Source organism: Daktulosphaira vitifoliae, unplaced genomic scaffold (genome assembly GCF_025091365.1).
Source record: "Daktulosphaira vitifoliae isolate Bord-2020 unplaced genomic scaffold, ASM2509136v1 Scaffold_1, whole genome shotgun sequence".
NCBI lineage: Eukaryota > Metazoa > Arthropoda > Insecta > Hemiptera > Phylloxeridae > Daktulosphaira > Daktulosphaira vitifoliae.
The window spans coordinates 30,696,565-30,712,757 of record NW_026099572.1 but is presented as its reverse complement, the minus strand read 5'-3'; the positions used below and the strand labels follow the sequence as shown (position 1 = coordinate 30,712,757).

Here is a 16,193-nt window from a genome sequence, read left to right as displayed (position 1 = left end):
ATAATAAACAATAAAAATTTGTTTATAAATATATATAATATTGATGATACGCACGTATGTACGAGTACGAAAACTAAAAAAAAAAATATTCAGGAATAGTGTTACCTTCGTTGGGTGAGCGGGGTGGGGTGAATGCATTACGACAGTGTAGTCTCAAGGCCTTAGACGACGGTATACGCGAGAATAATGACACGTGACGCGTGGAGAGTTACAAACATACATACATACAGGTGAAACTACTATAAGAGTGTTAAAAATAGCTTAACCCAGTCATAAATTTAAATTTTGTAAATACTCATCCAAAAGTGGTTATCGACCAATAAAATTCTTAATTATTACATTATATATTAAATAAGCTAGTAAAATACGTACGTTTTCTTTTGATAAAATAAAGTTGATACCCCTATAAGTTATAAGCAGAGTGTTGTGGCTCCACCACTTTATTAAATATTAATTTATTAAATATTTATCTCTGCGAATATATGTTTATAATTGATAGGGACATCCGTATGCGGATGTCCCCTTGTTTTCTTTGTATGACTATTTTGCAGCAATAGTCAGTCTAGTGTTGACAGTCTACCATTATAGAACTAACATTATAATTGTAAAGCATATTCTTATTTTTAAATGTTATTATGAAAGTTTACTTTATATCTATATACACATTTATATTAATTGTTATATTTCTCTTGTAACGTAATATTTTTCATATAATACATATTACTATTTATAACCAGTATTTCTATCGACAGTGTTAAATTTATTTCTTTATAAATAATCTCTATTTCCTATATACAACTTGGAGGACTCTGTGCGGATAGCTCAATAGGGAATCCGGACGGTAACCCGAACAACAAATAAATATTAAAATTTCCTCAGGCGAGCCTTACAGGTCCGCCACAAGAGATCGTAAGTTTATACATTTGCATGTATTTTTCTTCTTAGAAAAACTTGCTAAATAAGCAACAAACCTATTTCAAACAACAGTAATAAAAACAAGAAGATTAATAGGGCATTATTTTGCATTTTTTGGGTATATTTGGCATACATTTGATTTAAATTTTTTTGGCTTCGGTGCGAATCTGAGAAGGTACTAATTTTACCACAATGTGTTTATTTTGTTTTTTTTTTGTGTCTGTCACTACTTTTTCTCAGCTCTCACCGGACCGATCTCTTTTAAAACTACATCAAAAGATCACAAATCATATCTATTTCAAAACATTGTCTTTAAAAAATTAAAAAATTACTCTTGTTCTCTATATATGGAAGAATTCTCAAATAAAATTACAATTTTTAAAATCGGTAAATTTTGACATTTATTTTCTTAAAACTTCTATAACTTTTTCAAAAATGAACGAATCTAAATAATATTATTATATTGAAACCATAGGTATTTCCCTTTTGTTTGAAATAATTTTTTTCAAAATCTAACCCTTTACATGGCTTAGGAGGGATTCAAAATAGCAATTTTTGCATAAAAATTTTACTTATTCAACTTGTGTTCCAGAATTTTAACATACGTTAAATTAAAGCATATGTTACATATAATATATTAAAAAAATATTTTAAGGTCACATATTAATCCGGTCGTTATTTATAGCCGATTGAAGTATAGATATGGTTATATTAAGGTAATTTTAATATAAAAAACGGTAGCATAGCGGGGTCGCGTAACAGTATGGACGTGTGTAGCGTTACGCTACAGCTTTAGTACTCTTTGTCAATTGCAAGAAAGTCCACTGGACAGCGCTGTTTGACAAATTTTATTCAAAAGAATATAAATTAATGTATTTTTTTATTTTTTATTATATTTATCGTAATGTTGGTAAATTATTTTATGTAACATTATCAGTCTTAACGGGAACTCGAAAATGAAATAGGAAATTAGAATACGCATTTATTCATTGGAGGGTATTAAAAAATAAATTATCAGTGGGCGATAGTATAAAGTACACCGTCACTAGTTGTACAATTATTCTAATAATTCTTCTATTAGTTTTTTCTTTATGTTAATTAATAACCGCGTTTTACTAGTGATTGCAATATTAATTGCCGACTAGTTTTCATCCATTCACCGATCCATTGAGTAAGTTTCTTTATTTTTCCTTATATCTTAATATTTATCATATATAATTTTCAACGGTGTTCGTAACTACGCGTTACCAACCGTGATCAAAATTATATATTTTAAAATTCTTTTCTTTAAAAGTTAATACAATCTTCAACGGTGATCATAACCATCGTGTTATCAACCATGATCAAGATTACTAGCTTTACCTAAATATTCCTTTTTAATCCTCTGCAACGGTGCTCGTAATAACGCTTTACCAACCGTGATCCAAAGGGTTAGATTCCACTACTTACATAATATAGTTCATCTTCAACGGTGATCATAACCTCCGTGTTATCAACCGTGATCAAGATAACTGTCTTTTTGTAAAAATCCCCTTAATCTTTTGCAAAGGTTTTCGTAACTACTAGTTACCAACCGTGATACAAAAGGTTATACTTCTACTTTCACCTTAAATTAAATAGTTTCTAAAGTAAGACTGATATGATAGTTAGCTGTTTAATATATATATATATTCATCTTTTTTTTTAAATAAAACATAAACAAATCGATTATTTGAACAATTTGCGTTGTATTTTCGTATTTAAAGTTGGTAAAAAACAAATTTAAAAGAGATCAAACGTAGAAATATAGATATAAATATAAATATATGTAGTATAGATGATATCTGACAGTGATTAAAATCACTATCATAAGAAACGCTTCGATGAAAATCTGTGGATAGTGTTTAATTTTAAGAAATTGGTAGATTATTTCAAAATCAACTATACTCTTATTCCCTTAATTTTAACCCGATTAACTATTTGATTTATAATTATTATATATGAATTAATAATAATTTTAGTAATTAAATATAGTATGAAATTGATATTCAATAATTTAATATTGTAATTTTTACGGAGATATTATAAAAATAATAAAACCCAGCACAGAGGGATCGCGGCACAACGGTGACGTGGCATAGTTGGATCAAGTATAATGATATCTGACAGTGATTAAAATCACTGATGGTGTTTAATTTTAAAAAAATTGGTGTTTTATTCCACAAGCTACTTGATCTGCTGGTTCCTTATTAATATCTCGATTAAGATAAAGTATGTCGAATGAAAAAGGGTTTATTATAAAATATTATTTCTCATAAAAAAATTGTGTGGATCCATAAACTTTTCAATAAGTTATAGCATTATAAAGTTAAATATAATATAAATAATAAAATCGAGAATTTTCACACGAAAATAGCATTCGGTAGCCATTTTCGCCGTGAAGACAAGTCCAGANAAGTGTCAGACCTTCCAAAACATTTTCAAAAGTTATGTTGAAAAAGTAAATTTGTTGTGAAAAAGTTGTCATTTTAAATCCCCCCTGTGGGTAGGTTAAGTGTCAGATTTACATAAAAAATATACTAAATGATAAGTAAAGACATCAAGCATCTATATAAAAAAAAATTATATTGATATGTTCATTTTTGAAAAAGTTAGAGCATTATTAAGTTAAAAATATAAAAAAAAATTATTTTACAAAAATCGTAATTTTTTATTAACTTTGATGTCAACTTTCACCACGAAGACAAGTCCAGAGGTCAAATTTTTTTTTTTCAAATTAAAGTATATTACATAAGCTTCAATTTAAGATATATATAAAAGTGTCAGACCTTCCGGAACATTTTCAAAAGTTAAGTTGAAAAAGTTCTACTTTCTATATGCATTTTTTATATTTGAAGCCCCCCCATATATAGGGAAATAGTCTGATTTAAAAAAAAAGTATATCCAATGAAAGATGTATATAAATACTACTTCTCATGAAAAAATTGTATTGTTACATACATTTTTTAAAAAGTTATAGCACTTTAAAGTAAAAAATGTAAATTATAAAATCGAAAATTTTCACACAAAAATAGCATTCGGTAGCCGTTTTTACCATGAAGACAAGTCCAGAGGTCAAATTTTTTTTTTTCAAATTAAAGTACATTACACTAGCTTTAATTTAAGATATATATAAAAGTGTCAGACCTTCCGGAACATTTTCAAAAGTTAAGTTGAAAAAGTTACTATTTTAAATCCCCCCCTGTTAGCAGGTTAAGTGTTAAATTTACAAAAAAAATAAACCAAATGATAGGTAAAGACATCAAACATCTATTAAAAAAAAAATTATATTGATATGTTCATTTTTGAAAAAGTTACGGCAGTTTTTAGTAAAAAAAATTGAAAAAATTTCGAAAATTAGCGATTTTTAAATTTGTAATTTTTTTGGAGGTTTCCCNTTTGGAGGTTTCCCTCATTTACAGGGGACGAAGGAATTTTTTTCAAATTTTGAGGGTAATGTCTTCGACTAGATACGATTTGTGATCTTTTGACGTATCGTTGAAAGAAATCGGTTTGGTGAGAGCTGAGAAAAAGTGGTAACAGACACAAAAAAAAAAAACATCATAGTAAAACCAATACCTTCTCAGCTTCGCATCGAAGCTAAAATATTTGTATATTGCTTTACTTTTAACCGGTATAAAAATTTTAAGAGCTTGACGCAATACTCTTTAATAAAAAATGTTTGTTTTTTATAATAAATTTATAAGTTTTATACACTGGATTACAAGGATCTTTCATCAAAAACCAAAATGTACTTTTCTAAATCAACTTTTCTCGATGTTTTCAAATATGTAATTAAACTTTTTCTATCACTTATAAGTTATAATATTATTACTTATTATTAAAAAATAACTATTTACAAATAAAAAAAAAATAATTAAAAAAAAAAATTGTTTTAAATTAATTCTGATTTTGATTATTAATATGTTAAAAATAAGGAAAATGACATATTTAACCTATTTTGTTAATCCTTTTTAAGTTGATTTTTGTGAAAGTTTATAATAAAAAGAAATTAATTTATTACCATAACTTTTAGCTGAATTTGCAAGTTTTGACATCATTAAATTAAAAAATTTATGAGAATTAAAAAAGTTGTATTGTTAAGATTAATATGCATTCAAGAAATTTTATAATTATATATAAGAAAAATTTAAAGAAGTTTATCTTTAATGCTATATCAATTTGATTTATATAATATTTATGAAAATCAGTGTACACTCCTTGTCAGGTATTTTAAATCAAAATAAAAACCTAGAATTTTAATACAAAAATAGCATATTTTTGAATACAGTAGTCATTTACACCACGAAGACAAGTCCAGAGGTAAAATTATTTTTTTTTAAATTAAAGTATATTACATAAGCTTTAATTTAAGGTATATATAAAAGTGTCAGTCTTTTCGGAACACTTTCAAAAGACAAGTTGAAAAAGTTAATTTCTTGTAAAAAAGTTACCATTTTGAAACCATTCCTGTGGGCTGGTAATGGGTCAAGTGATCGCAAAAATATATAAAATGATAGGTAAATACCTAAGTTATCTATAAAAAAAAATAATCATTCGGTTACTTTTAAAAAAGTTATGGCAATTTTAAGTAAAAAAAACTGAAAAAATGTCGAAAATTAGCGATTTTTAAATTTATAATTTTTTGGGAGGTTTCCCCCGTTTACGGGGAACGAAGGAATTTTTTTCAAATTTTGAGGGTAATGTCTTCGACTAGATATGATTTGTGATCTTTTGACATATTTTTCATCAAAATCGGTCCAGCGAGAACTGATATTGAGTGTTCACAGACACAAAAAAAAAAAAACACATCATAGTAAAATTAATACCTTCTCAGCTTCGCATCGAAGCTAAAAAACAGTAGTACAATAAGGTTTAAATGAAACAGTTAAAATGATATAAAATGATAAAATCTTTATCATATGTAATGCTCCAATGAAAATCTGTAGTTAGTGTTTAATTTTAAGAAATTGGTGGATTACTTAAAAGTAAATTTCTAACTCAATAAGAATTAAGGCAATAAGAATTATTTTCTCAGGCAATGATTTTTACTGAATCGGGAAATGTTCGTCGCATTCGTTGTTTGATAAATTTGGCAATTTAAGCTGATTCAAATGTTAAAATTACTTTTTAAATTTTCAAAAAATATATATAAAATAAAATATAAATATCTAAGGGTTCAATTTAAAACTGAATTATTTTAATATATTCATTTTTCAAAAAAATATAGAAGTTGTAAGTATTAAAATATTTCATGTTACACAGTGATTTTAATATAAAATTTACATTTTTTGTTAATTTCAACGGCTACTTTTTCATAGAAATAAATGTGTGAGGAAAAATTTTTTTATTGAAATTATAGTATTTATTGTAAGTTTTATTTTGATATGTATTTAAAGCTCGGGATATTTCTGGAACATTTTCAAAAGTTAAGTTGAAAAAGTTCTACTTTTACTCGTATTTTAAAAAATTTAAACCTTTCCTGTATAAAGGAAAATGGTCCAATTAAAAAAAAATGTGTGTTGGGTGAAAGGTATATAAATTTAAATCGTAAATTTTAACACCAAAATTGTATATTTTTTAATTACGGCAAAAATTAAATTTTTGTGCAGAAATATCTATAAAAATATCTAAGGTTTCAATATAAAAAAAAATTATTTAGATTTGTTCAAGTGCTAAAACTTTTTGTAAAATATATAGATCTTTAAAATTTTTTTTTCAAAAATATTTTATAATATGTTAACTTTTTTTATTTGAATAATTTTATCTTTAAATCGTACCTTTTTCCTTAAAACAGAAGAGGCTTAAATCTTTTAAAATATGAGTAAAGAGTAGAGCTTTTTAACTTTTTGAAAATGTTCTGAAAATACTCCGGGTTTTTAATATATATGAAATTAAAGCTTATAATAAATACTATAAGTTCAAAAAAAAAAAGGTTTGAATTATCTTCTTGATTTTTTTTTTAGTAAACTATATTAATTTTTTTTCATTAAAATATAACTTCAATGAATATTAAGGATCTCATCACTGTGAAAATCCCCTAGTTGGAAGAATTTTTTTATTCATATTTAAATTATTTTATATTGTGGTTTTTTGGGGGTTGTCGTTTATTTTCTTAGCTCTCAAATGACCTCCTTTTTCAACGATATGTCAAATGATTGAAATTTGTATTTGGTTGAAGATATTACCCTCAAAAAATTTAAAAAAAATTCCACTTTATCAATTAAAAAGTTACTTAGCCCACATTCTCCATATAGACAATTAAAATCATTCATTTCTAATATTTTGAAAGTATTAATTGACGAATCAAGTTTGATATGATAGGTTTCAACTAAAAAATTAAATAATTTTACTTTGTAGTTTATTAACTATTTGTGTGTGTTACTACTAGTCGTTAATATTTCAATTTTTTTGGTAACATTTGGTATAAAAATAATTTCCAAAAAAATTAATGTTTGGTTTTACCTGAAATTATATTTAAATTATACGTGTATTTTTATAATAATAAATTAAAAAGGATTTTTAAGATACAAAAATTATACAATTTTTAATATTAGTTAGTATATTATAGAGTTATATTATTATTTTATATTTCAGAAATTTGCTTTTATCATTCAACTTGCTTATATCTAAATACACTAAATATTTAAATAATCCATATAATCCTCAATAAATGGATTAAGTTTTTGTAAAAGATGGCTTTCCTAAAACTTAAATCTTTATAAAATTAGTTTTACCAACACAATTTTCTGGTAAAAATGTATTATTTCTTATATTTTAAGGTAAGGAGTTTTCAGCATATATAATTTATGTAAGTCACATATTAATTTAATTTTAAGTAAAGTAATTAAACTTCGCTGAAATAATGCTTCAAGTATTTTCTTAATTTTGATAAAAGAGGTTAATAATAATATAAAACTTTCGATTTCTTTATCATCTACTGATTATACTCTAGCATCTACTGTACATAAATTTAGCATTTTAGAAAAATAATATCACTGTTTTAAAATATTTTATTATGCAGAAATGTTATTAAAGGTGTCAAGTATTATTGTTTATTATTTTTATTTATTCTTAGTTTATAATTTTAATAAAATGCAATGACACGTGGGTAGGTGAAACATTTTTAAAATGTACACCATTATACATATCCATTACTATGAAATAAGTATATAAGTAATCCATCTAATTCTCAATAAGTTTAATAATATTCTCGTCTAAACTTTTAGAGTGACAGTCAACTTTACTGAAACCCAAATCATCATAATATGATTTGTAAGCATTTTCACAAAAATTATCAAAATAATTACACTCACTAAAGAAAATTTGTATTGACCATAATATTTTGAATTGTTGATCAAAAAAAGTTCCTTTATAAAACAACATACTTCATTGTAACTTAAATCACCTCTAACATCTTATCTTATATAAAATTTATTACAAAACTTCAAAAAAGTGTTAAGTAGTTTTCCAAACTTAAACCTGAAGATACATATTATTGATTATAATAGTAGTTGAATACCTAAAATTATTTTTTTTAGAATTTCTTATAATTTTTTTTGTTTTTTTAAATAACGGAGTTTTATGTATCACTGCATAACTCATTATATAAATGTATAAAAACATGTTACGAAACATAAACAAATATTGAAAAAGTACTTTTTTAACTAGTACCATGGTTTTAATAGTTATATTTTGATACTTTAACACAATTTTTCATTAAAAATTATATAAAATAATTTATCTTACAATATTTTTATTTTATCTAAAAATTAATAATGGTAATAATAAAAAATACATTTCAACTCATTTAAATATAATTAATATTAAATTGTAGTAAGTGTAATGATGTAGACTGCAAATTAAAAAAAAAAAAAATTATTATTTTCAAATACTATGTTTGAAATCAAATAATAATTTTATGAAACATACATTTTAAATTTAACTGTTGATACACATGAAGGCTAAGTAAATAAATAATTCATCATATCCATATTAAATTTAATAATTCTATCCTCTTAACTGCTGTCATAACAACTAACTTTTTGAAAACCCAAATCTTCATAAAACAATTTGTAAACATTTTCACAAAATTCGTCAAAAAAATTACACCCATTAAGATAAATATGAGTTGACTGAAGTAAATCCGTACTATTTAATGTGTTTACTGATTTTTTGAATTCATTTATTATATTGAATTTTTCATAAAAATGTTCTTTCATAACACAAGCATTATTCATTTTTGATAAATCGTTAATTACGTTTATATAGAAGGTATTCCGAAAATTTAGAAACATGTTCAGTAGTATTTCAATATTCTCGGTTTTTTTCTCATCCTCCTGATTATGAGAAAAATCATTGTTCTTTAATACGCAAAGAGAAGCTTCAACCCATGTTAATGTTTTATGTAAACTCGAATGAGAGCTAAAATTAAAATTCCATATTGCTGATTTCTTTAAAGTAATTAAAGCTGTTTTCAGTCCTTCAAGCATTTTTTTGGATTTATTGAATGAGTTAAATAATTTAATTAGACACTTGTGTTTGAAAATATTTCCTTCAGTTTTGCATATATGCAATATAGCAGATAATAGTACGTAGTAGTTTTTAATTATTTCTGTATACCTACATCTTAGTAATTGTAAAAAATGCTCTTTTTTTATTTGAAAATTCACGTCATTAATTTCGTCTTTTATTACACATTCTACGTTGAGTTGTTTACCATTGTAAATTATATATATGTGATTCATTTTTTTCCAACCAGTTTCTTGACGAAGAATATTGAGAATTTTCATTCCATCATTTTGAATTAGTGTTGCATCTATTGGAGGCATGAATCTGTATTACACAAAAATATTTTGATTATTACTTAAATGTATAGATAATATAATATACAATATTATTAATGAGATATTTTTTTACTGTCATTCAATTTAATCTTGTAAACATTTATAAAAATATAGTATTTTTATTAAAATATTAAATATATATATATTGAGTAATAAAATTAGTATCTATCTATTTTATTATTTTATAGTATATTTTTTATAATTTTTTATGGGCTTATTAAAAATTTTAAAAATCGAAATGGATAAGTTTTATTACACACGAGGCTAAGTAGATATAAATAAGAACACACATAAAAAAAAACCCAGCACAGGGGGGTCGCGGCACAGTGGTGACGTGGCATAGTTGGATCAAGTATAATGATATCTGACAGTGATTAAAATCACTATAAAAAAAAAAGCTTCGATGCAAATCTTTAGATAGCGTTTAATTTTAAAAAATTGATGTATTATTCCAAAAGCTACATGATCTGCTAGTTCCTTATTAATATCCCGATTAAGATATAGTATGTCAAATGAAAAAGAGATTATTAAAAAATATTATTTCCCATGAAAAAATTGTATTGATCCATACATTTTTTAAAAAGTTATAGCACTTTAAAGTAAAAAATGTAAATTATAAAATCGAAAATTTTCACACAAAAATAGCATTCGGTAGCCGTTTTCACCATGAAGACAAGTNCAAAAATAGCATTTGGTAGCCATTTTCACCCTGAAGATAAAATAAAGTCCGAAATTTTTTTTTTGCATAATAAAGAACATTACATTAGCTTTAATTTAAGATATATATAAAAGTGTCAGACCTTCCGGAACATTTTCAAAAGTTANATATAAAAGTGTCAGACCTTCCGGATCATTTTCAAAAGTTACGTTGAAAAAGTTAATTTTTTTTTAAAAAGTTGTCATTTTAAATCCCCCCCTGTGGGCAGATAAAGAGTCAAATTTATAAAAAAAAATATACCAAATAATAGGTAAAGACATCAAGCATCTATAAAATAAAAATTATATTGATATGTTCATTTTTGAAAGAGTTACGGCACATTTTAGTAAAAAAAATTTCGAAAATTAGCGATTTTTAAATTTGTAACTTTTTTGGAGGTTTCCCTCATTTACAGGGAACGAGGGAATTTTTTTTAATTTTTAAGGGTAATGTCTTCGACTAGATACGATTTGTGATCTTTTGACGTATCGTTGAAAGAAATCGGTTCGGTGAGAGCTGAGAAAAAGTGGTAACAGACACAAAAAAAAANAAGAAATCGGTTCGGTGAGAGCTGAGAAAAAGTGGTAACAGACACAATCAAAAAAAAAAAACACATCATAGTAAAACCAATACCTTCTCAGCTTCGCATCGAAGCTAAAAAATAATATTATATAAAAGGAAAATATCTAGGGTTTTAGTATAAAAAAAAATTATGTTGATTTGTGGTTTTTTGAAAAAGTTATGGAAGTTTTAAGAAAAAAAAGTGAAAAAATGACAAAATTTACTGATTTTTAAATTTGTAATTTTTTAGAAATTTACCCCATTTAAGGGAAACGAAGAAATTATTCAATTTTAAAGGGAATAGTCTTCAAAAAGATACGGATTGTGACCTTTTGACATATTGTTCATAAAAATCGGTCCAGTGAGAGCTGAGAATAAGTGGCAACAGACACACACAAAAAAAAACATCATGGTAAATTAATACCTTCACAGCTTCGCACGAAGCTAAAATTAATATAAAATAAAATTTTAAATGTAGTCATACTTACTCAAGTGTATTAGGGTTGAGAAATTCTTCAAAGCCAAGATTTTTGTACCAAATTTCTATGGTTTCGTTGTAAAATGAATTAAGTTTACTACATGTTAAATACACTAAGTATGAGTCGTTTCCGTTAGAGCATTCCTTAAGTTGAAATGTTAAGTCAGTTTTTATAGAAGTGTCGATGATATTATTATTTTGAAATAGATTGTTTACTTTTTCTAATGCTTCTGTATAAAATTCATTTAAATTCTTAAAATTCGTTTCACAATCATTCAGATTTGGTAAGCTGTTAAGATCTAAAGAGCTGGTTTCTGATTTTCTGTGTATGATATATTGTTGAAAAAAGTCTATTTCATCAATTATAACATTTGGTACAATAGATTGAAACACAAATCTTACATCTATGTAGCTTATAAACTTCATAGCATTGTAGAGATTTTCAAACATAGTCTTAGAATTTTTCACTTCTTCTGCGAGTGATGTTACACAACAAATAAAATTTTCTAATAAATTTCTAGCATGAAATTGATGACATTCATCAATAATAATATACATGTAATCGAGAAATTTTTTTAGTATTTCAGTGTACTTGAAATTGAGTAAACTAATTGTAATAGAATATTTACTTTTAAAATTTTGCATAAACTCGTCTTGTTTGAAAGCTTCCTCTATATCAACATTATAATTTGAATCTCGTTTCATTTTCAGATTTTGCATTTCATTTGATTTAATATGATACCGAATATAATTAACCACTGTTTTGATATAATTTTTATAATTCAAACGATATCTTAAACGTTGATCTGCTTCACTTGGTTTCAATACGAAAACGATCATAGACATTAAAATCAACGAATAATATTCCATTAAAAATAAAATTAACTCGTTGTATACTAAGGAAGATTTAAAATGAATATATTTAAATGTGTGTATTATTATTTTATATTATAGTATTGCGAGTGAAAAAATGTGTTTAAAGTATGTATATCTTTTTTATATATCTGTTAAAGAATAACATTGATTTATATTTTGTTTAATTAAATAATTTTTACGGAATACATAGATTTATTAGTATTTATTTTTTAATATATTTACGAATATCGTCTTAAAATGTTTTATTATTAACATTAGTTACTTATGAGAATATTTTGAATTGTAATATAGTAATTTATATAATGAGACCTAATAATAATCATTGAAATTAATTTAGTTTTAATATTTAACATTTTTATTTTATAAAAAAAATAGCTACAGAAAATGGTCAATTAAAATTTTTATTGATAGTAATACTCTAATGTTAATTTAGTTTATCATACTGTTTTTATCAAACGTAAATACTGTTCTGAGTTATCCGAGCACGGCAACTGTTGTATTACACGTACGTGAATAAGGCAGCAGACTTATCATATTCGTACCAACAATATTCTACAGTTACTCTCCGCAGGTTGTTTTGTGTTATGGCACTATGTATCATGTTAAGTTCGGAAAATAGAAAAATGTAAAACTAAGCACATTTAAGAACTCATTATAAATAATTTATTTGTAAACAAATAAAACATTTTCATGTAAATCTCTATTTTAGTTTAAAAGAGTACTGGGGTAAAATATAGCACCTATTTAATATTAACCTATTAAATTTTGTACATTAAAACCGAAGAAAAAAACACTCACAATTTGTCAGTAATTTATTATATCTAAACTCTCAAATATAATTAAATATATCATTGTAAAAAAATAAAATATTTTTTAATCATTATATCAATTATTTGATTAGTTTATTCAAAAATATTTTTGTAATAATTATTTGTTTGTTAACGTCATTGTAGTAAAAAAACCCAGCATAGTGGGGACGTTGCATAGTTGGGTCCAGTATAGATTTAATCTGACAGTGATTAAAATCACCATCATAAGAAATGCTTCGATGCAAATCTGTAGATATTATTTAATTCTAAGAAATTGATTACAAAAGCAACATCAACTTCTATTTCCTTAATTATACCCAGATTAGTAATTCTTTTAATTATATATTATATCATTTTTAAAATTAATCGTTTTCAAATTATTATTGATTTTGATTTTTAATATGTTAAAAGTAAAAATTTTTAACCTACTTTTTATTGTCCTTTAAAGTGAAAGATTTAATAAAAAAAAAAATAAATTTATTACCAGAACATGTAGCTCAACTTGTAAGTTTGAAATTGACATTATTAAATAGAAAAAAATGAAATTGTTTAGATTAATATGCAATCAGGTAATTTTATAATTACTTTTTACAGTACATTTATCAGAAAAGTTAGATTTTTTTACATTTTTATCGTAATAGATCACTTAAATAAAAATCATAGTAATCATTTCTAATTAACTTTTTTTACAATAAACTTTTTGGTGTTTAAAAAGATTTTACAATGAAAATATTCAGTAGTTAATTAATTTGAACGATTTAATTTAACTAAACGAACCAATAAAAAAAAAGTTGTTAAAAAGATTTACTCAATTGAGCGTATTATAATTTGATTATAATTGTAAAAATCTATCATTAAATTCAGGTGAAACTAAAAATCAGTTTTTTTTTATTTATGATTTATATAGCAACATGTTACAAAAAAATTTGGAATATTATTGACTGGTAGTAGCACACACAAATAGAGTTAAAAAATGAATAAATTACAAAGTAAAATTATTTACTTTTGTAGTTAAATACTTTTATCATATCAAATCTAATTTGGCGATAAATACTTTAAAAATATTAGAAATTAATTATTTTAATTGTTTGTATGGAAAAAGCTGGTTAAGCTACTTTTTATTTGAATAAGGAATATTTTTCCGATTTTTAAAAGTAATAACTTAAATATAATAAACTTAAATTAATCATTTGACGTATCGTTGAAAAAAGTAGGTCTAGTGAGGGTTGGCAAAATAAATCGTAGCCACAAAAAATAGTAAAATAATATTAACATGAATATAAATTTCTTCTCACGAGGGGACACTATAGTGATAGGATCCTCTATATTTATTGAAGTTATTGAATCTAAATGAGATAAATATCAAATGATTTGAAAATTTTATTCTAACTCAAAAAAAATGCAAAATATTATTTGCCACATACAGATTCGAACCTCGTACCCTAAGCGTGAAAGACACAAGTGTTACCGATTCAGCAACTGTTCGTTGCTTTCGTCGCATGATAAAATTAGCTATTTAATCTAAATCAAATTTAAAAGTTACTTTTTCGACTTTAAATAAGCAAAAAAATTTAAATAAGTTTAATTTCTTATGTCTTATGAACTTTATTCTATGGCAATTCATTTATATACTATTCATGAAAGTCAGTATATTGCCCTTATAAGATATTTTAAATAAAATAAAATATAAAACCCAGAATTTCAATATAAAAATAGCATATTTTTAAATACGATAGCCATTTGCGCATAGAAGATAGGTCGTCGAGACAAATTTTTTTTTTTTTATTTCATAGTATATAAAATAAGCTTTAATTTGATATATGTTTAAACGACGCAGTATTTCCGGAACATTTTCAAAAATCAAGTTTATAAAGTTAATTTTGTAAAAAACTTGCTATTTTAAATCCCCCCCAATGAGCAGGTTAAGTGTTAGATTTTCAAAAAAATGATATCAAATGAAAGGAAAATATCTAAGGTTTTAGTATAAAAAAAAATTATGATGATTTGTTTATTTTTGAAAAAGTTATGGAAGTTTTAAGAAAAAAAAGTGAAAAAAATTACAAAATTTACCGATTTTTAAATTTGTAATTTTTTTTAAGATATCCCTCATTTGCGTAGAACAAGGAAAAATGTTTCAATTTTTAAGGGTAATGTCTTCAACTAGATACGATTTGTGATCTTTTGACGTATTGTTGAAAGAAAATGGTCCAGTGAGAGCTGAGAAAAAGTGACAACAAACATAGAAAAAAAAAACATCATGGTAAAATTAATAACTCCTCAGCTTCGCATCGAAGCTAAAATAAAAGTTGTGTGACGAGAAATTGTGTTTTCCTCTAATAGGTGACACGGCACCGCCTTTTGCTCTAGGCTGGCGCTCACCCGTGTCTCTCTCGATATCAGCCGTCCAGCTATTAATATGACAATCGGTTGTCATCGGTCGTCTCCCCGCCCTTGACACTGAGATAAGGCCGCCGCCAAAGGATTACCGATATTGCGTTCTGTTCCGTTTTCGACGTACACCTATCTTGTGCAATTGTGCCATATTGGATTTCGCGACTATAGTGATTTAATTTGGAGTATATTATCCTGTGCGGATTCACAAATTGCATAACGCTACTCTACGAGTTTAACTATTAATCATTATATATATATATATATATATATATAATCGCGTACACCTATCTTGTGCGGTTGTACCATATTGGATTACGCATCAACTGGCTCCCCGAAGAGGAATCTCAACCGGACGAGGAAAGTTAAGGTAAGAGGCTTTGAGCCGATTAAGTTTTATTTCTAATTATATTAGATTTTAGTTTTAACTTGAAACGGTGAAGTCTCCCTTATAAATTTATTAGTTCATATAGTTATTTGAACGGATTTCACTGGTGACAGCAGTGAATTTTTACCTTGGTTATTCACAGTTACGTGTTAGCGGGATTAGATTTAGCCGGGCTCTGGGAAAATTTTCTTTTATAAAAAAAAAGTCAGAGCAG

General features: G+C 25.2%; 1 protein-coding gene across 1 annotated transcript; it reads right to left on the bottom strand.

Moving 5' to 3' along the window:
* Positions 1-8,781: 8,781 nt before the first annotated feature.
* LOC126893911 (uncharacterized) lies at positions 8,782-12,440 on the bottom strand. Its single transcript, XM_050664462.1, has 2 exons — positions 11,526-12,440; positions 8,782-9,768 (listed from the first exon to the last, which is right to left on the bottom strand). The coding sequence occupies exons 1-2, from the start codon at positions 12,383-12,385 to the stop codon at positions 8,952-8,954; spliced, it is 1,677 nt and encodes a 558-aa protein (XP_050520419.1). The 5' UTR covers positions 12,386-12,440; the 3' UTR covers positions 8,782-8,951.
* Positions 12,441-16,193: the final 3,753 nt, after the last annotated feature.